A 21,916-nucleotide genomic window follows, 5' to 3' on the forward strand; every position below is an offset into this window, starting at 1 on the left:
CAGCTGCGTGTCCGTTTGCTCACTTTAAAAAAAGAGAAAGAGATAAACAGCTGGAAGTAAAAAAAAAAAAAAAAAACATCCAAAACGTGAGTTAAGTTAAAATGTTTCTGCCGCCACCTGCTGGACACTTTGTGAACAACCCAAGAAAAGTGTGGAAAACCAGAATCAATTGGTTATGATGGACACTGCCACTGCTTACTCTGTGAATGTTTGTACTGGTTAAAATATGTATTTTAGTTTATTTGGCCGGCACAATTAATTCATTTTATTTTTGTTCTCTCTTAATATTTATATGTTGTATTGTTGTTAATGTTCCAAAAAGAAATAAAAAGTAAATTACACACAAAAAAGATTGGTTATTTTTTAGATAACACAAAAAAAAAAAGAATTCAGATATTCTGAAAATTCAATTGTGATCATTCTCTGGCTAAAATGACTTCAAAGCCCAAATCAGAAACAACAAAAAGTGTAATAACTAATATATACATATTTCTTTTTAAGTCATCTATCAGTCAGTTAATCAATGTTCTCATTGATTTTAGTCATGACTTTTAATTCTTTTCATTTTAGATTCGTTTGCATATAGAATTGGAATAACAGACTTTATTCTAAGAAAGCAGGAGCAGGTGTGATGTACAAATACACAAATATCTTATAGATGTGAAGTAAAATATAAAAAATATTTATTGCAAATCATTTAGGACAAGATAAAATACTCTTTATGGTTTTTATGTGATTATAATTTCCTCGGCACAACGTCACTGGAGAAACAAACAAATTTCCACTTTGTGGACAATTAAGTCTTATGTTTGCAAATGTCTTAAGAATGTAAAATCTGAGACAATCTGCATTCGGCAGCATCGTTCAGTACGTCTGGACTCACTCGGCCCGGACGCTGGGGTCAGTACACGTCCGTCAGGGACGTGACGGTGAGGGAGGCGGAGAGCTCCGAGACGCAGGTGGGGCGCCACGAGGTGAAACCCACCGTCACGTTCCTGGAAACCATCAGGAAGCCGTTGGAGCTGAACCGTCCGGGGATGCTTCCCACGTCCAGCCAGACGAACGGCGCCACGGAGGAAGAGTGGAGGGTGACGGTGAAGCCGCTCTGATCCTCCTGCACCTGAGCCTGCAGAGGGGAAAAAAAAAATAGCGCCGTTTTTAAATTGAGATCTCTGTTGCCTGTAGTTGTTTTTCCTCTAAACTATAACATTATTTAATTTCTGTGTAAAAAGAAGCCTCTCACAGTGATGTTGGCTCTCTGGAGCCCCTGGGCGTCTTTCGGGGAGCACAGGTAGTGGTGGTTGGTGGGACCCTGCTGGCTGCCGCCGCCATCCTCCAGGTGGAAGGTCAGCAGGCAGGTGAGGCGGGTGCAGCGTCCACATCCCGCCAGCAGGGCGGCGACGGGCCGCTTGAAAACGGGCACGGCGCTGCCGCGGGGCACAAGCGACAGGTCTGACGTCACGCTGCAGACGGGATCCAGATCAGACCAGGAATACACGGTGACCTGGTGGACGAGGCGACAGACAGGATGAGAACGACCCGGGATGCAGTTTGTTATTGAAATAATGGAAATAAACACATTTGAAAGGAATTCAGTAAAAACGTACCACTGTCCTCAGTTTCTGCCTGTGACTCAGGTCTGAGACGGCGTAGATGAACATCGTGTCGTCGTCCTCGAACCCGACTGGGAGGACGGCGGCGAAGAAGCTCTGTGCAAAATAATGCAGCATTTTCCACTTCCCACCAAACTCTGCACACAGGAAACAGCAAAGGAGCATTTCGCAACAGCTGATTTATACTTCAGGCTATTTATTAGGATCATAACTGGTGTTTTTTTTTTTTTACTCGTGGCCGAATCTCTACAAAGTTCCCAGACTACACGGGGATAACCAGAGATGATCATATTGTTTTTGCTCTTTTTGAAATCGAGTGAAAACATTTTCACCCTTCACTGTGATAATGAGCTGCTTTCTCCATTTTACATCCGATGCATCCTTAAAGTCATAATTAGATCCCGTCGTTGAGAATAACACATCCTATTATTGATCAGAGATGGACAACTTTGATTATTGTGTCCCAGAAATGTTGTCCTCTATCACAGAAGACCAAACTGTATCTAATTATTTAACAATTAAAAATAAAAAAAACCCACTGAAGCTGCCTATTTAACTTGAAGCGCAAAGAATGATTTGAAAATAAGATAGCAGAATTAAAATATATGCATTTGATCATTTTCACATAAAAAGGCATTTTGTAAGAATATATTTAAGGAATAAATGCAACCGATATTGTGTTTGAATGTGACTAAATTACCTCTTGCTTCACTATTTTCTAAAAACCAAAGGTACCACAAGTTGCTCACAGGCATCTCGTGAGAATCAATCACATTTTCTTTTAGGTAAAAATAATTAAATGAGTATGATTATCATTAGTTTCACACATTCCAATAGACTTGCATTGAAAAGATGTTGAATTTGGTCTTAAATGGGAAAAAAAAGTCTTAAAATATGCTTAAATAACTCCTTAGAGTTGACAAAATTAATTAAAAATACTAATTTTAAAGTCACCAATTAATCTGTAGACTGCGGGAGGAAAACAAATTACCAAGAGATGCACAGGGAGAACATGTAAACTCCAGAGAAAAGAACCCGAACTGGAGTTTTACACTCGCCCCCTAGAACGTTCTGCAGAGTTTCACTGACCGATGGACGACCAGGACGGCGCCTGCCAAATATCATTGAGCTGCCAGTAGAGGGCGCCCATCGTGTAACCTCTGCCCTCGACGTCTTCGCTCCGACTCCGGCGGTAAAACTCCGTCTGAGTCTTCACGCACTGCGCCTGCATGACCTGCACATTTAACACACGGACGCGACGACAAGTCACACGCGCGTTCATTTCTTTCCTACATCCAGAGCTTCTCCTTCCTTCTTTACCTGCGTGATGTAAAGAGTGTCTGTGAATCTCTTCAGGGGCTGCGTGGAGTTCGGCAGGAGGAAGTGCAGCGCCGCCTGCTGCAACATCTGCCGGTTTCCGTCTTGGTGATGCTGGCGGTGAGACGAGAAGCTGCTGTCGTAGCTCCAGTCTTCCTCTCTGGAAATCTTGAGTGGCGTAAAAACAAAACGAAGAAACCCCCCGCATCAGCAAAGACGTCGTGAAAAGAAACGACGGCGTACAAACTGTGACGTTCAGTCACCGGCTGCAGGGTGGAGAAGGACGGCCAGGACTGGAAGCCATACTCGGAGGTGAAGCGCGACCGGGGGAACGTCCTCCAGTCCCAGCAGTCCAGGAGGTAGCTGTAGAAGTGAACGTCCCCGTAGAGGGGGTCATAAGGGTCGCGGGCCACCCACCCTTCCTGCTCCGACTCGACCCCGTTTGTGGGGCTGGAGGCGAGAAAAGGGCGACTCGGGTCCTCCTGAAGGAGAATGTAGATTTTACTACAACGTGTGCAGCGCAGCATTATGTCATAACGGCGCAATATGTAATAATGTAAGACATTTTCACCTCATTATGTAATAACACCACATTTTGTAATAACTTGTTACATTTTGCAACGGTTACTACAAAATAAGGGTGTTCCACTTTTCTTTTCTTTTTTTTTTTTAAAGAAAATGTAATAATTCGGTGCATTATGTAATAAATTTTGTTCTTTATCCATATACATGTTTAATGATGAGAAAATAAATTAAGATTATGCTCATTTCCTGCCAACATCATCAGGTCACATATATATATATATATATATATATATATGTATGTGACCTGATGATGTTATTAATATACATATATATATAAAAAATGTCCAAATTAACAAGAAAAATAGTAAATGAATAATAAATAATTTTTACAGCAGTGTCACAGACCGTCCTCGTCCCTGTACTTGGTGAAAACCATTTTTTTTGTACCGTTTTTTTTAAATGAAGATGACCTGTGATTGTGATAAGAAGAACTCTGGACAGCTTCCAATGTTCTTACCTGCAGCATTTAGGGGAAATGAAGATTACAAATATTTAAGATGGGATTGACCGCTGATTTGTACGATGCCGGCGTCAAAAACGATAAATAAATAAACGTCATATTCGGGGCAAATGTGTCGCCGCTGTCAAGCGAATATAGCAAATCAGACAAGGTTCTGTGCGTTCAGGATCATGGTGGCGGTAAGTAAGAAGCTTCCAAACACAAAGACTGAGACGCCCCACCTCCTGTACGATTTCCTTGATGTTGATCACGTAAAGCGTCACGTAGTCTTTGACGTATTCGGGCCTCTGAGGAGCCGGGATGTTGAACCAGTCCGTCGCCAGAGCCGCTTCGTTTTCGTTGTTTCCACTCCAGATTATCACGGAGGGGTGAGACTTCAGACGCCACACCTGGTGGAGAAAAGACGGCATTGACAGTACTATGATATTAATAGTGTAGAGTCGCTGCCTCGCTTCACCTGCTGCATGGAAATATTGAAGCAGCCTGCTTCTGTACGCCGTTTTCTAATGTGTATAAATGTAGTATTTCAAACGTACAGATAGAAGATGTATAACAGCGGCAGTGAAGAAACTCACCTGTTGCACGACTTCCTCTCTGACCGTCTGTATGAAGTCGGCATCGGTGGGGTACAAAGCGCAGGCAAACATAAAGTCCTGCCAAACCTGGAGACACAGGTTTTAACACGTTAAAGCGCCATCTGCTCTGCAATATGGTGGTGAGTCACGGCGCCGTTACACAACCAGAACCGTGCATCGATACAGTCCTCTGCACCGAAATGATGCTGCTGCACCGAAATGATGCTGCTGCACCGAAAAGACAATTAAGAACCTTTTTTTTTTTTTTTTTTTAAATGATCTGATCCTGTAATAATGAGGATCATGAGCAAGAGGAAAAAATTGAAAAGTAAAAAAAAAAAAGGGAAACAATGAGGATGAAATAGAAGAAAATAAACCAGGAAAGAATAAGAAGAAAAAGACTAAATTGAAATAGAAAAAATGTATTTCTGTTTTATTTTCCTCTCGTCTTTCCTTATTATTCGAGTTTGTATGTAGAGAGAATCGCAACAATAATTTATTAAATAAATGACAGAAAACTGTCGATGAATCACTAGGCTATTTTTAGGGGCAAATGTCTGGTCATTTCTTTTGGTTATTTATATTGTTCGTTTCTTTCCTTGCACTGTGGGCTTGTGTGTGGGTACAGGTGTTCATGTCTGTCTGTAGATATGTATGAATGGACGTGTATGTATATATATTCTATGTGCTGCACAGGACGTGTGTGTGTGTGTGTGTGTGTGTGTAAGAGATGGAAGTAATTATATTATTTATTTGTGACAAGGGGTGAGAGTAAATAAGTTTTTACTTCTTCTCACTCCTTTTCGAATACTCTCTGACGATGTTTTTCTTGATTTATTTTATTTTATTACTGTTATTCATTTATTTATTATTTGAGAGGAAAACTTTGTTGTTAATTTTCTTTTCTTTTTTTCTTATTGTTTTCCTATTCGAAATAAACATTTCAATCAATCACTCAAATATCAGGGTCACAAAAAACCTTTTCTGTGAAACGAGGACTCGGCTATTTCTGCATTTAAAAAAACAAAACAAAAAACATATTTGGCTCCTCTTTCAAAATAAAGGCTCAAAACTAAACCAATTTTTTCCAGAATACACAGAAAGCACGTGAAAGTCTTAGTATAAGTTGTGATCTGGTCTGAACGGCAGACCCAGGCCGTTACCATGACGCCCATCTCGTCACAGATGTCGTAGAATTGGTCCTGCTCGTACACTCCTCCTCCCCACACCCTGAGAGCGTTCATGTTGGCGTCCACCGCAGACTGCAACAGGTTTCTTAAACTGCCAACACCCAGAGTGAAGGTGTCAGTTAAGGTAATAAACAAATAAATCCCTTTAATACGCAGATTTCCACCCTGAACTCACACAGCGGACGTCACTCGGTCCTGGAAGGAGTGGGCCGGGATCCAGTTGGAGCCTTTCAGGAAAATTGGCTTCTCATTGATTAGGAAAAAAAAGCCCAAACCCAGAGTGCCAACAATCTTCCCCTGGTAGAGATCCACTCTACGGAAATACACCTGAGGCAGAAACGCAGAGTATTAATACTTCCATTCATCGCATTAGATGTTTATATAGAATAGAATAGAATAGAATAGAATGCCTTTTATTGTCACATGTACAGGTACAGTGAGATTAAAAACAACTGCAGTGACAGTGCAGCAGTTAAAAAGGGCAGAATATAGTGCAAGAAGGAGAGTGGGGGGTGTAGGGGGTAAGGTGCACGGTCCAGTCCTGTGAACGGTACAGAGTGTATTTACAGGATAAAAATTATATTGCACATTATGAGGTAGTCTGTAAGTAAAGTAAAGTGAAGTCAGTGCATACAAGAGTTCACAGTGGTTATGGCTTTGGGGAAGAAACTGTTTTTGAATCTGTTCGTTTTTGATCTCATGACCCTGTAGCGCCTTCCCGAGGGCAGCAGGTCAAACAGGTCAAACAGGTAGAGACAGTCTCATAGTAAAACTTCTAGGTGTACATGTGTTTGACCTCTGACCTTGTGTGGGTTCAGGAATAAATCCTGAAATCCTTCGATGGTGAGATTGTAAAATGGTTGGTCACCGTGTCCCCTGGGCCACCAAAGCTTCACCTGTTTCCTCTGGATGAAGAAGGAAAAAAAAAAGTTAGTTTTTTTGTTTGTTTTTGTTTTTTTAACGATTGTACTTACAACGCCGACTTTAAATTGTCTATTAAAACATGAATGAAAAACTTCTCTGGAGTCGGAGGCCTCGGGTTTTACTTTGCAGCAGAAATGTCATTCAAAGTTTAAGTGAATCACAAAAGTTGAAATTGCGTTTCACTAAATCTGTATTTTGACATGTTTATTGTAAAAGACGCTGACTTCGGGACACTTCTGGGTGCACAGCGCGAGACGTGTGTGTTTACAGTGGAATAATGCAACCACTGAAATGTTTACCCTTTTAAAAACAAAGGATTTGAAACACACGTTCGGGACAAAGGTTGAGGTGTTTTTGTCTCCTTCCAGTGAGTGTGACTGATCGGTCACGGCTTGTTTGAGGCTGTTCACCCGAGTCTGCTTGTCTCCTAATGTAATTACCATGGCAACCATTCTCAGCAGCTGATTGGCTTATTAAAGGCCTTTTTCATTAGATAGATATTGATATATACACGACCACCGGACAGGACAGTTTCAAAGCACCCTGTTTATATTTAAGATGAAGATGTTTTTTGTTCTTCCAGGGAGAAACTTGGCCTGGAAGGTTTGCGCCAAGTCCAGCTCGGGTATGGAGGCAGTAATTTGGCCTTCGGTCGTCTGGATTGACTCCACGAGAAGCTCCACCTGCACACGCCACTCGACGCTGATGAAATCTGGACGAATGACATCAGTGAAAATAACAATAAATAGGAGTAATCATTGAAGCATGCCAGTAATGATGCGAATACACGCAATCTATGGAGGACTAAACGTGCCAAAATTAAAAAGATCAATCGAGAAATAAATAAATTTGTCATTAATTAATCAAAATTGGAATTAAATACATAAATCGGTCATTAAATTATTCATTAGATTCAATAAATTCATGAAGCAGTGCAACACCGAACTATGAAATAATAAATGAAATAGTGAAATAATTATGTTTTTTTTGTTTTTGTTTTTTAAATGAACAAACATAAATAGAATTAACTGATATTTTAATTAATTAATGACATATTTTTTTATTTATTTATGTGTGGCATGTTTAGTCCTCCATATAAATCTCATGAGAGGACCTTAAGGAGCAGGGAGGAAGAAAATTAAGTACAAACTTCAAGGGTGATGTAAGAGAATCTACATTTAATGTGACTTTAAATGCCCAGCTGCTATTATGCAAATGAAACGTGACGTAATTAATTTCAAACACGGGCCCCTCACACTCAGAATCAAGACGTGTGAAAATCCCCGTTTGCATTTGGCGTCACAATCAATCCAAACAGCGTCGGCTGTTTCAGGCAGCCGGATCGTCAGCGATGAAGAGGAGCGAAGACTCACCGTAGAGAGGAACACAGGAAACCCGGACGAGCCGCAGAGCGTCGAACGCCTCCAGTCGAACGCCCCTCCACAGCCCCATCGAGGGAAACGAAGGGCCCCAGTCCCAACTGAAGGAGCTCTGCGTCTTCACCGGAACAGACGAGAGAGCTTCACTTTAACTCGTCGAATAACATATAAACACGGAGTTTTAATAAACAGAAAGTATTTCTTCCTGTGTTTGTGTCCTCGGGCAATTTTCTCTTCTGCTGGTGTGTTTATATTATTCATGACCTGAAATGTTTCCGAATGAAACTTTTACTGAGAGAAAGTTTGTGTCTGAAAAAAACTCAAACAAAACAGGAACAACTCTTTTTTTAAAGCAAATCTGCATTTTTTTTTTTTAATGTATTGACATTTTTCTCATATGTTTTATCTTCCTGTTTTGTCTGGAACCTCATCGACTGCTGCCTGTTTTGGCAAGGACACTCTTGAAAAAGACATTAATTATATTTACAAGGTTTTTCTGGTCAAATAAAGGCCAAATAAAAAACTTGGCAAACTTAATGGCAAGTAAGTGTAAAATAAAATAAGTAAATAAACTCTAAGTAAGTGACAGTCGGTTCCTACAAGGTGTGTAAAAAGTCGACTATTTCACTTATTTAACAAAAACAAAACTGGTTTCACATTTAAAAAAAGTTTCATTTTGCAGAGGCGAAACCTGGAAGGGCGAACGAACCTTCCTGATGAAATTAACATGACATTCGCCTTGTTGGACCTCTGGAGGACACTCGGGAGGAACTCTGTATGGATGAGCGTTTCTCTGCTTGGACGCGTAAAGAACCGGAGAGAGAAAAGTGACCTCCAGCACATTTTCATCGTCCTTCAGCAAATCTTTCACTGAGAAATCCTACTTGGCCAAAAAAAAAAAAAAAACAACAACAAAAAACAGACATGAAGTCAAACATGATGCACTGACACGAAAAAAAGAGAGCGAAAAAGACAGAGAGCTGCACTCACATATCCACGAAACATGTTGTCCGTCGTTCCCACGACGATCCCATTGAGAGAAACCGTCGCCACGGTGTCCACGCCGTCAAAGACGAGCAGCACCTTCTGTTTCAGCCTGGTCGGGAGGAAAATAAGCGTTAAAGTCAGAAACGGGGCGTGAAAGACTGGCCTGGAAAGTGATTCATCAGACCTGAGCGTGGCAGAAACAGTGAACGTGGAGGTGTAGGTCCAGTTGTCCAGTGAAATCCACCGATAGGAAACATCATTGAACCTGTAATAAGGGTCCTGAGAGACCAGTGAGGACCTCGATCAGGTGCTGACATTGATTAGTTTGGATGTTAATCGTATTGATCTTCAGTGACAGCTGGCCAAAGCTTCCTCTAGGGCTCCATTGATACCTTTACATACAGTCAATAGGAATAAAAATACAACAAATTGCACATCAATAGAAAAAAACAAAAAACTATTTGTCACAAGCATAAACACTCAGTCTTGAGGTGAATATATAAGGAAGGCCTAAAGAGTTGGGAGTCGTTTGGCTACCACAGATGGAGAACTACTTTTGACAGGACTGAGTTTTAGTTTTAGTCTCACCTGGATGTATCCGTGCTCCTGCAGAGCGGAGTGAACACAGCCGGGCACCTGGCCAGGTAGCGACAGAGACGCATTGGAGTTCCTCAGCGTCCAATTCTCATTTAAGCTCAGCCGCGAAGAAAACTCCGCGAAGACCCCCCCAAACAAACACGACAACGCGAAAATATATACGTTCACACTCGTTCTCATAGTTGGCACGTTTTTTGAGAGACGAAACTTTCTTTAAAAGTTGCAAAAACTCTTGTTTACTACCGTCGCGTTTGCAGGTGGCTCAGTTCCGGGTTTGTCACGCGACGAACGTGACGCGCGAGCATGCTGACCAATGGAGTGGAATATCGACTCATAAAAATTAATGATCAATCATCCCAACTGAATTTTAACTTTCTTATACAAGACTGCTTATTATGTGCCCTGATTAAAATGAAAAAGAAAATGACGTTTAAGTTCTACATTTCAAAGGATTTCCCAGCAAATAGTGAACAAAACTAATTTTGAAATGTCAAATTTGAAAATTAAAATGCATTAGCAGAAATGCTTTTTCATTTCAGGGTTCTGGCTGCACAGTTTGACTCATAAATAAAAGTATTAATGCATCATCCAAACTGTATTTTCATGTTCTTATTCAGGCTGCATATTTTGTAACAGAACTCAAAAGAAAACCTAAAGAGGGAATTACTTCGCATTTTCAAGCGGCGCAGATGAGTGACGTCAGCAGCCGCTCTCCTTCTGACTGAGCGAGGGAACGCTGCTTGTTCAGTGATCTGCTCACGTACTGTGAGGTTTTGCAGTCGCTGAGCGTACGATCGTCACTGACGTACCGCGGCCACTAAACGCAGTGCGGCGGCTGAACGGACTGTGGTCCACAGTCGGGGCTCCTCCCGATAAGCGTTGAACACAAACAAGTGATTCTAGTCATTCAGTAACATGTAAAGAGCTGCTTTGCCCCTTATGTCTCTTCTCTTGCTCAAGCTCAAATATGCACAAGCGCCTCCTGGCTTATTAGATTAGATGCGCAGCACAATCAGAAGTAAAGCGACCTCTGACGTCACTCTCCCGCGCCGCTTGGAAACGCCAATTCGAATTTAATTTGGATCCTTTTTCTGCAGGTCGGACATGAAAACGAAAAAGCAATTCCCTCTTGAGGTTTTCTTTTGAGTTCTGCCATAAAATGTACAACCTGAATAAGGGAATGAAAATGCAGTTTGGATTAACTATTATTTAATTTAAGAGTAAGACAATGCAGCTGTATCCGTGAAATGAAAAAGCATTTCTGCAAATGCATTTAAATATGACGATTCTAAAGATATTTGTTCACCATTTGCTGGCGTGTCTTTTGAAAATTAAATCTTAATTTACTTTTTATTTTTCATTAAGTCAGAATAAGCAGCCTTGTCAAAGAAAATTTAAATGCAGTTTGGATGATTCCTTTTTGTCAAAAAATGCCATTTAAGCTGAAAATGAAAAAGCATTTCTGTCAATACATTTCAAATTGAGTTTTGAGCCATATTCGCTTCCATAACGGTGTGGGATGGACAGTGGAGTACTTTGCCTCACAGGAAGGGAACCCGGTTCAAGTCCGGGCTCAAACACCAGCATGTTGATTTTAACCCGTAAAGTCCAATAATGAGTGTGGTTGTCCATGTTGGACATGGTGAATTGTCAGGTTTGCGGCGGGCTCCCTGCCGACCCCTGAAGTTGGATAAATTCTAAACGTATTGAAGACGGACGTAATCATGTTTCATTGACAAATCTGGAAACTGAAAACTTACAAGTTGGGAAAGTTTGAGTTTATCCTCACATGAGCTGGTCTACAGATGACCAGTGGGAAGTTCTGATTTGAATATTCAGGTGCCCATGTTTATCTGGACTCAAGTTCTAAATGCTCAGTTATTTTTTGAAACACAGAGTTATCATCTTTTGTCAAACAATAGATACTTCTTTAAACAACTTGTAGAATATGCAAAAATAAATACTCTAAAAAGTCTTGTTGGAAATGTTTAAAGCGAAAACAGTTTATCAAAACAAAAAAACATACTTCCTGTATCTGAGCAAAGATATTTAATGTATAAAGCAGTAAAATTAACCCTTTCACCTGTGAAATCTTAAGATCAATGACACCACTTCATGAAAAACTGAAGCCACATCAGAAATATATTTCTGGCAAAGAAACACATTAAAGTCAACGATGACCAGCTGGTGTAAAAAGTCCCATTTTAAAGAAAACACACCACTCCATTTTTATTGTTTAAGTAACTTTATTGGGAAAACTAAAATGAAACAGAGCCACAAGTTGATTATCAACCATTAGCTTTGCGTCAATATTTTTAGGGCTACAAGAAGACAGTGTTCAAGTGGGCATAAAACTAACTGCTCAGCTACTGGCTTCTAAATAACAAAAAAAATAGAAAAAAAAAACAAAAAACCCAAAACAAAGAAGGAATAGAAAGCTTTTGAGGGGAACCAAATTTTGTCCAACTGTTCAGTCTTACACTCCATTTAAATTTGCAGAAACATATAACAGCCTACCTTTATAAACATGCATAAAATACAACATTGAAGTTCTTTATATTTTATTTCCTTAACATTGATATATAACTGCTGTGCTTCTCTGTACACACACTTTAATAGTGGAATAAGATACACCTTTTGTCCCCCCCAGGTAATAAGAGTTCCTATACTATTGATCAGAGGGACAAACTGACATCACGGACCAGATTTCAAGTGGGATTTAGGCCAATTTGAGACTTGTTTTTTTTCTGAATTCACATAAGACGGCGAAACACGGGCATTGCTACAAGTGCTCTTTGAAACCCGGCGAGGGAACCGTCAACCTCGGTTGAGAAACCCGCAGATCGCCCAGAGGCGGCGGCGCTCGCCGGAAGCATCAAATTCTACCAAGTGTGTGCAGAGTAAAAATGACTAACATCACCAATCTCAGGTTGAAGGAAAGAAAAAAAAAAAAAAAAAAAAAAACCAAAACAAAAACCTCTCACTGGTGCATGCTCGAGCCGAGTGTTCAGAAATATGATTTGTGTTAGTTTTTTGTCGCTTTTTTTTTTTTTTTTTTAAAGCTCCATACAGAATGGAAGTTGAAACTCAACAGAAACTGGCACATGTCCTAGAGAGAGAGAGAGAGAGAAAAAAAACACTATCTTCTTATGAGCGCGCAGGTGGGAAAAAAAACAAAAACAAAACAGAAGGGGGGCAAAATGCTCCGATCAACCCCCCCCCCCCAAAAAAAAATAAAAATAATAAAGTGAAAAAAAGAGCAGAATCCCGGGAATTTTAAGTCTGAACCAGCGACATCGTTTTCCACCAGCTTTCCACACGACGCCATCACATCGCGTACTTTTGTGTCCATTCTTTCGCCGTTCTGGAGTATCTGTCGACAGAGGAGACGAAAACACGTTTTAACGCCTGGACGGTAAATTCAAGAGGTCTTGAAGCTCATGCCATCAGGCCAGGCCACGTTAGCGCGGAGGAAAACATGCTGGGATGTTGAGCACAGTGTGAAAACGTACTTTCAATTATCAGACGTGCCATTTCTCTGAAACATTAACTATCAGTTGATGTAGTAATCAGAAGCTCCCTAATTTTAATGTGAAATTTATTATTATTTTTTAAATAATCGCTTTGCTCACATTTTCTCTTCCATCTTTTAACTTGGATTTATGTTCCGAAAGACAAAAGTCCAACAGTTCTTGCCAAAAAGCAGCCTGCATAAAAAACACGCTTAGGAACTGATCCTGGCATTTGATCATTTACCCCTTTAAAAGAGGTGAATATTCATAAGTGGGCAGTGGCTTCAAATTTACTTCCATGTAATTATTTCACAAGCTGCACAGAAAGCAGAACCACATGTTTACACCGACTCCAGTTTCTTCTGTCCGTCCGTCTCATTTCGGTCTTGTAAGAGGACTTTTATTTTTCGTCCCACGTACAGATGGTTTTGGTTTTATCTTACTAGCCGCAGAACTAACTGCCCCCCGCCTCCACGGGAGGGGCAGTTAGTTCTGCAGTAAGGGCCCCTGAGGGCAATGAGGAAGCTCGGTAATCTCTCCCCATACCTCGACGGTCCCAGCCACTCGTATCTACCAGAGAAGAATCCATCTGTTGACGTACGTCGTCCCTTAAGCTTTAAAGTTGAGTCAGTACTCGGCAAGACGACGCTCGAAACTTTCAGAATATTGTGCAGCCCCAGTTAGCAACTCAAGCTATTGCTGAACAGTGTGGAGAAACCTTCCTGTTTCAGCCCCCCCAGACCAGGTTTACATGCTGAGTTAGTGGCTACACGCTCACATGCGAACAAACTGAAGCTTTATAACTAAAAGTGATTTATAAGAAAATTCAATTTAGTCCATGTTCAATAGAGCAGCTTTCACGCACCAACAGTTTAACAATTGGTATCAAGTTTCATTGTGGTCATTAAACTCCATTTTTATTATTCATCTTTGCAACCTCGACTAATTTGTTTATCTTATAGAGCGCAGAGGTAAAATGAGTTAAATCATATTGTTTCACGATTACGGAGCTGCAGAATCGTCAGCTGTTGCCTATTGTGCCGTTAATCTGCTCACACAGCAAACACACTCATTATCTCCACTGCTGCATTGCCTGCTAGACTTTATGCTCAGTCATCACAGCTGACGTGTGCTTTTAAAGGAACGTGGAAAAATACTTTATGATTCCTTCAGGGCGAGCACAGGAGCTGCGTATTGATCGAAGGCATTAGTCTTCATTATTACTATTAAATAAAGTCATGAGTCAATGTAATAATTTATACCTCATCACCGTGATCTAGTAATACAAAGATTTTCACCTTTCCCCCCTTAAATTGTTGTTTATCAGTGTGTTTGGATCTTGTTTCATGAAGTTAGTAACTACAGAAGGTAATTATGAACATAAAACATACCTGAACTTCAAATTTTCTAAAGGAGTTATATCCTTGATTTAAGGTAGTTTGGCAAAAACCGAGGATGAATGAACTCTGTTTAAAAAAATGTTTATCATTTTACAAAGCACTTTATGTTCATGAACCAGATTAGAGGAATGAAATGCTTATAGTTTGACAAAAATCAACAATATTAATATTTTTTAATCTAAACTTACTTCTTCAGTCTCACTTTGTAATTTCTAATTATCTCAGAAGGCTCATTTTTATTCAGTTATTCTCTAACCTACGTCCAACATTTTAGTTCTATGATTTTATAAGCACGTCTAAGTTTGGGAAATATATTCATATTTTACTCTGCAGTTTTGTGTTTTTTTTGTTGTTTTTTTTAAACTGCAGTTTCCTGGTTGACAACTTTTCAATCTCTGATTCAGCATCAGTCACCACTTAATTTTAATGCTGTGTATATATGCATATGTGCTATATATTAGGTCCGTCAAAACTGACGCACCAATTCAGATTAATCATTACGATGTATTAAAGCATAATGCAGTTTCCCCATCTGCAGTGCAGAATGAAGGTATGTGTCCACAGGATCCGCCAATTTTATTTATTATGTTTTTAAAGTCCACCCTATTCATCGTCCATGTGAAACGACGACAGATTGAGCAAAGGCACAGCTTATTTCTCGCCTCAAATGATTTCAGAAATATTTTGCGGAACTGTTTTCGTAATAAAACACAAAGTTTGCATTTAAGCCGCTGTGTTGTTTGGGTCAATAAGATAAGTTTGTAGCTGGCTGAAGGAGCAGCAGGAAAACAATGTGGATTAATGTTCTGAAAAAAGTTTGTTACCATGAACTGATATTAAAAAGATATTTAATACTTCAACTGTATATTCATTCCCTAGAATTAATTGAAATTAATCCACAGCAGCCCTGTGATTAAAAATGTGCATCGTTTGACAGGACTGATAAACATCCATTGTCAATCACTTGCAAAGCTCCGAGTTGCAGTTTATTATATGAGATGAAAAGATCCGGATAGATAAAGACTAACTACTGGATCCATGAAAATCCCAGCTCAGAGAACATAAACTGTGGTCGATTACAACGGAATCACAATAGTCTGGTTGGACCAGCATTACTGGTTTGATCACCGTCAGCAGGGAGTCTTGCTGCTTTCAAAGAAAAACAAAAAGGTGAACACGGGACCTGATGGGACTCGGTACCTAGAGACAGATCAGTTATACATACACACCACACTGCACTCAGACCCCAAACTTCCAGTGAAGCCACAGAGGCCTGAGCACCACAACACATTCAATCCCACAGCACGTAGCCAAGGTGCAGCGCTGGCTCTCGGCCTTACCCTAAAGCATGGCATACTTCGTCGTCCACTCCTGAGCTAGTTTATTGTACCTGACGGAATGACACCAGGTTACACGGGAATTTTAAAATCCTATACAGTCCACTACAGTGTTAAAAAGAGTCACACTTATTGTGGATAATATGCAGCATCAGATCAGGAGTCTTGTTCCTTTTTGAAAGACGAGATCTGTTGTGGTGAAAACACACTTACTTCTGGCTATCTGTTTTGTAGATTCGTGCAATCTCTGGCACTAGCGGGTCGTCGGGGTTCGGGTCACATAGGAGTGAGCAAATGGAGAGAAGAACTACAAGAAACAGACAAACCATTTATTATTCAACTGCTAGTAAAAAAAAAAAAAAGACTTCAATGTGTCATCAATAATTTAATTGTATTTTATGTGATTTATTTATCTTATGAAAATCAAAAATACAAAAAGTTAGATATTTCTAAATCATTTAGCTGGATTCCATCATTAACATGATTATCTTAAAAAAGAAGCTCAAAGCCATTTGTTTTGAGGGAAGAAATAAGCAGAAATTTATCTTTTACACACATTTCAAGCTGGAAATATTAACGCACACACTTCAGTTGACGACAAGACTGTATAATAAACACTCAAAACTGATGATTTCCATAAGGTCCATACCTTTAGAAATAGTAAGTGCTGGAGACCACTGTGATCTGAGAATATCCAGACAGATACTGCCGTTACTGTTAATATTTGGGTGGTAAATTCTTGTTGTAAATGCCACCTGAGGGAGAAACAAAACAAAGACAAAAGACAAATTAGACGAGACAAAAGGACAACACTTCAACATTACGTAACTTAAAATTCCTCCACACGAAGCCGTGACGTTTGACGTCACTTCTGCTCCGGCAGGTTTTTTTTGTTGCCGTTTTGTTTTTTTCCAAAAACAAATCTCCAAGCACTGAACAACATGTTCGCAATGCGTGCCTGTCAGCTTTGGTTTCACTTACAAGAAGTGCTTGTTGAGGTTCACCAGAAACATAATTAACTGTTGTAGATTAGCCTCCGGGGTCTGACATTTACACTTTTACTGCATGACAGATACAGCAAGTGGGTGTTTGGACAGATGAATGACGGGTTACCTTGAATCACCTCAACTCAGCGAAACAAAGAAGAGAAAAAAAAATAATTATAATAGTGACCATCCAGAATGACTTACCTTTGGCGGTTTGAAGGGGTAGTCTGTTGGAAAATGAATTGTCAAGAAGAAAACGCCTCCCTGATATGGACTGTCACTCTGAAAACAATATTTACACATCATCAGCACTTCCTGGCCACACCTTATTATATAAAAAAAAAAATAATAAAAAAAAAAAAATAATCAAGCTTCAACCTTTAACTCAAGATTACACCTGAGGTAGCAAAAACAAACGCCCTCAACGCCAAATTAAAAACAAGACGCTGCTTTATAGTAGAGTGTAAAACATTAAGTAGCTCTACTTACAGGGCCCATGATTGTGGCTTGCCAGTGAAACACTGCAGAGGAGAAGAGAGAAAATGTTAGAAAGGTATGTGATCTGACAGGAAGTAGATTTTAAAGACAATCCTGGCAGCTTCTAGGTGAGAGTTCATCCAATATTCATCTTATCTATCAATCAGTAATTTAAGTGTATTTAAGAAAGAAACATAGCCAATTGGCAGCTTAGTACTTTAGGCTGGTCTTGTGTCGTCCTGGTCAGGGAGAAACAACACAGAGTGTTTTCTGGGGCACTTACTGTCATCACCCACTGGGCCGGCTGAGCACTGTGCTGGAGGGTCACGGGCCAGGTCATTAAGCTCCTGTAATGAAAAGAGGATTTCAACAATAACCAGTTAGTCTCCCATGTGATCTTTAGAGACAGAACAGTGCGAAGATGAACTCGACTGTGACACTTAACATCCAGGGTATAAATGACTTCAGGACACGTGAGACACTGTGTACTCCACTTATTTCCCAACACTTTCCAAAGGTCTGGGGGCACCTTGTTTTCGTCCAGGAGGGACCTGAGAGTGGTTAAGTTCACCTGCTTTTAGCTTCACTGTCATGTTTTGGAGAAAACAGATCAAAAGGCTCTAAACAGAGAATTTTGGGGGAAGTCTTGAACCACAGGTGTCCATGGATAACAAAACTATGAAAGCAAAGTAAGTGTTAACTATACTGTGTTTTATGATGCTCATTTCTTAATTTTGAAATATAAAAAGGTGTGGCCTGTTACATCACCCCCAGAGCAATAACAACCATAATCGAAGCCAATCCCACTGACAGCCAGGGAATTCACGTAAATGTCAAAACACTGAAGGTTTTATGAGGATTCGCCGAGCGCAGGTCGAACAAATATAAAGAAACCCCCCCCCCAGTTTTAATGGTCAGCTAGAAAATTCATAGAATACGATGGATGTTTTACAAAAGCTCAAAGAGCATGTTGCTTGAAGATCCAGTTTAACAGGGGGAAACTTGCTTTATAAAACTGTATAAAATGATTCTGGATGTGGTTTGCGCATGATATAAACCAGAAGAATTTGACACAGAAGCAGTATTTTCCCCCAAAAACTGAAAAGATCAACCGACTGATACCATCTCAAGAATTAAAAACAAAATCCTGTGAAAAAGCTGTGGTGATACTCAGGTGATTGTGATGTCTTAAATTGAAAATATTTAGAGGTTTTGTACTCTTTATGATGATGGACTGTAATCAAAATATATCTGTTGAGGGAAAAACAAGACATTCGAGGTTTTAAAGAAACTTTAGACCCACTTAAATATGGCGATCCCATTTTGAAGCCACATGGTCCACCCCAGGACATTTACTGTACACTATACAGCTCCTTATTTTTAGGTCGACAGCTATTTGAGAGAGAGAAAGAAGGCGAGTTGGAAGGCCTCTGCCCCACCCTGGCTGTGTGTGTGTGTACACACACACACACACTAAATTTACAGGAAAGTTTATGGATTTCCCTGAAGGAATATTCTCGTCAACAGCGGAGTGAAGAAATGAAACCCCGAAGTGTCGACACTTCAACCGGTCCCCCTGCCAATTTCCTCCATTGAAACCGGCTGAGGGCAGTTCACAAACACACACCCCGTGATGTCCCGTTCACAGACCCGGGAACAAACACGTCTACATACCAGGGGAAATGTATCGTGGAGCAGCGGCGCTGCCTGCTAAAACGCACTGAGTGACATGAGTCATGAGTTCTGCTTCACTATACAGCCTATTGACGAGGTTTCGCCCGTCGACTCGATACTGACTCACACATACGACATCCGTGTGAAACTCGGCGTTTCGAGTCCCAACCAACAGTATTCGAACTGTACGTGTCTTCAGGGTATAAGTATTTAGACTTGGGCAACACATGCGGCCTCTTTTTTTTTTTTTTTTCCACCGCCGCGGCAAACACACTGTAGCGGCTAGCCACATAGCATGTTAGCCTCGTCGTGTTTGCCAAGCGGACATCACCTGTTAACGCCGGCTCCCGTAAATGTATATAAAAAAAACTAAAAGACATTCACTCGGGCGTAACGTAATCGGTTTACTGAACAATTCGTGGATAAAAAAAAAAAACCCAAAACAAAACCAAAAAATAACCCAACAAAACACACAAGACGTTTGACCGCCTCGTTTTAACCGGAAAAAGGAGCATCGCGAGCGGTGACTGAGAAGCGTGAAGCAAGCCTCACATTCGACGGGCGAAGGGGAACCTGGAATTACAGTCCGTCGAAGAACCAGAACTCAAAAAAAATCTTTCAAAAATAAGCTAAAATATAGTTAAATTAAATAATCAAATAGTTTAACATCAGTCACACCAACGATTTATTAGTGGGAAAGCAAAATATGAGATAACTTGCGTCTCAACCGCAACAAGATCAAAAGCTTTGAACTTTCAACGCGACTAATCCAGACTGGATTACTACAAAAAGGTTGAAAACATTCAACACACTTCAGTGGGAAGCCTCAACTTCATGGTGGTAGACGTAAAAGTCTCATTAAATATGTATATTTAAGAATCTATAGTACTAACATTTATTTTATCTCGACATAAAGTTGAGATAAAGTTTTTATTTTTTTTATTTTAAACAGACATCCACAAGTTAAATAATTTGACAAGCTAAAGTCAGTTTCATAATAGATATTTTAATTTCACTTTCAATCTTGTGCAGTTTACATAACTTTTACTATCCTATAGTCAAGATAAAATCGAGGTCAACATGGAAAAATCTAACATTTTTCAAGCACACCCAATATTTTAAACGACTCAAATTTGTGTTTTAGTCGTCTTTAAAGCTTATACAGTGACTTCAGGACAACGAGTATTTAAATAAAACAAAAACAAAATGAGTTCGGTTCATTCGGAACTATCGAATCGGAGGCGAACTTCGCGGGCTCGCGTTAGCAGCATTGTGGGAGGCTAGCGCGGCGAGCTAACGCGGCTCGCCGACACGAACGCCGTCTTCTTACCTTGTGGATCCTTTTTAGGGCCATCCTCTCTCTGTCTTCCGCTCGTCAATGTTTAGCTTTCCCGATCCGAAGCGCGAGGGGGGCAACCGTGATGTGCCAGGATTCTCCGCTTCCCTTGTTAAATCAAATTGACGCCGCGTCAACTCGACGGCCTCTCTTTTTTTTTTTTTTCTCTTCGGGCTAGCCGGCTAAAGCAAGCGAGCTAAAAAGAAAAAAACTACTACGTATGCGCGAGACCGGGTTTCACACACGACGTCGATAACTCCTCTCTTTTGTCCCGGTAAATTTCACCGGCGTGTGACACTTTTATCTGTATTCCGTTCGGCGGAGGTGGGGTAAAGCGTGAGAGCCGGGCGAAGAAAGCCGGTTCTTGCGGAGCTACTCTTGTCTCGGCTCGGGTCGTTGCTGTTATCCAACTCGCGGCCGCGGAGCTCGTACGGAGGCTTTATGGCTGTGGGCAGGCGGTGCAGCCGGCTGCGCAGTGAGTGACGCCGGGCCGGATGTGATGGCAGATTGGTTACAAGCCTGTTAGAGAAATAGGAAAAAAAATGTATGACTAACCAGTCGAGACTTGTCAGCCTTTTGAGCACCCGTGACCCACATTTAATTTACTTTTTCTTTCTTTTTGAGCATCAGATAATCTTTGAAATGCTATGAACTTCAAATATACCATGTTTTGGGTGTCAAACATTTGAGTTACAAGCCCCCCAAAACCCAACCCCAACCTCAAGTCCAGTTTTTTTAAATTCATTTTATTTTTATTTTAGAGGCCAACCACAAGAAAACGCCATTTCACGTAAACGCACCATTTTTGGCCAATCATCGTGGTGTTTTTTTTTTTTTTATTTAAAATATGAGTCCCGGGGCCATGTTTACACGTATCTGAGTTTTTTACAAAAACGGATATTTCCCCCTGTACATTTACAAAAAAAAAAAAAAGTCTTCATTGACACCCACTGTTTATACACCTGGTTCAGAGCTGCTATGAGCAGCCAAACCTGTAGGGGGCAGTGTAATGAGAAGCATGAAGTCATGATAGCCAATCAGATTCCTGGAAAAAAACCCACGATGTCACGAATTGTGATGTAAATATCCGCCTACCCCACTTTAGATGCAACCGGAGACGCGAGGATTATCCAGATCTGCACTGTGGCTAGAGTTTTCAAGAATCATCGTTTGTGGTGAATCGTAGCTGCGTTTATATGTAAATGCTCAAACCCAGAGAAATATAAACATTTTTTTTCAAATACCTGTGTACGTGTAAACATTGCCCCAGAGTGGTGAAATTGTAAAACGCTACTGAAACTGAACTTCTATGTTTCTGTTTTCTGTGTCTTCTGCGTTTTTGGTGTGTCTGGTGAGTCACAGTGCCCCCAAAAGCCTGGCATATGTACTACAGGCCTTTAGGCATTGTGTTGAGTCATGTTCATAGTGGCATGTGGATGGATTCGTTTTTTTTTTCAAGAACGCCAGGGAGATAAAAGATCGTTTGGCTCGTGTGTGCAGGGTGTGTAATGTTAAATGACCGACACCAATGACGATTGCAGTTTTAAAATCATTGCATAACAATGTG

At 40.5% G+C, this 21,916-nt stretch overlaps 2 protein-coding genes across 3 annotated transcripts; both read right to left on the reverse strand.

Annotated features, from left to right (window-relative positions):
• Positions 1–521: 521 nt before the first annotated feature.
• Positions 522–9,926, reverse strand: manba (mannosidase, beta A, lysosomal). The gene is made up of 17 exons (XM_080480446.1): positions 9,619–9,926; positions 9,215–9,309; positions 9,034–9,139; positions 8,753–8,923; positions 8,038–8,161; positions 7,207–7,376; positions 6,544–6,645; positions 5,916–6,067; positions 5,714–5,831; positions 4,551–4,637; positions 4,197–4,364; positions 3,194–3,412; positions 2,934–3,098; positions 2,703–2,847; positions 1,608–1,750; positions 1,244–1,504; positions 522–1,126 (listed from the first exon to the last, which is right to left on the reverse strand). The coding sequence occupies exons 1-17, from the start codon at positions 9,805–9,807 to the stop codon at positions 902–904; spliced, it is 2,640 nt and encodes an 879-aa protein (XP_080336572.1). The 5' UTR covers positions 9,808–9,926; the 3' UTR covers positions 522–901.
• Positions 9,927–12,637: 2,711 nt separating this feature from the next.
• LOC308119878 (ubiquitin-conjugating enzyme E2 D2-like) lies at positions 12,638–20,847 on the reverse strand. Of its 2 annotated transcripts, XM_080480144.1 has the most exons (8): positions 20,344–20,847; positions 17,623–17,686; positions 17,352–17,383; positions 17,067–17,144; positions 16,526–16,631; positions 16,090–16,183; positions 15,880–15,929; positions 12,638–13,000 (listed from the first exon to the last, which is right to left on the reverse strand). In XM_080480144.1, exons 1-7 carry the CDS (start codon positions 20,365–20,367, stop codon positions 15,881–15,883), a joined length of 447 nt encoding a protein of 148 aa, XP_080336270.1. In that variant the 5' UTR covers positions 20,368–20,847; the 3' UTR covers positions 12,638–13,000; position 15,880. The 2 variants fall into 2 exon arrangements, with proteins under 2 accessions (XP_080336270.1, XP_080336271.1); XM_080480145.1 differs by lacking the exon at positions 15,880–15,929.
• Between the last annotated feature and the right edge of the window lie 1,069 nt (positions 20,848–21,916).

The sequence above is a fragment of the Lipophrys pholis genome, assembly GCF_963383615.2.
Source record: "Lipophrys pholis genome assembly, chromosome: 14".
In the NCBI taxonomy this organism is placed as follows: Eukaryota; Metazoa; Chordata; class Actinopteri; order Blenniiformes; family Blenniidae; genus Lipophrys; species Lipophrys pholis.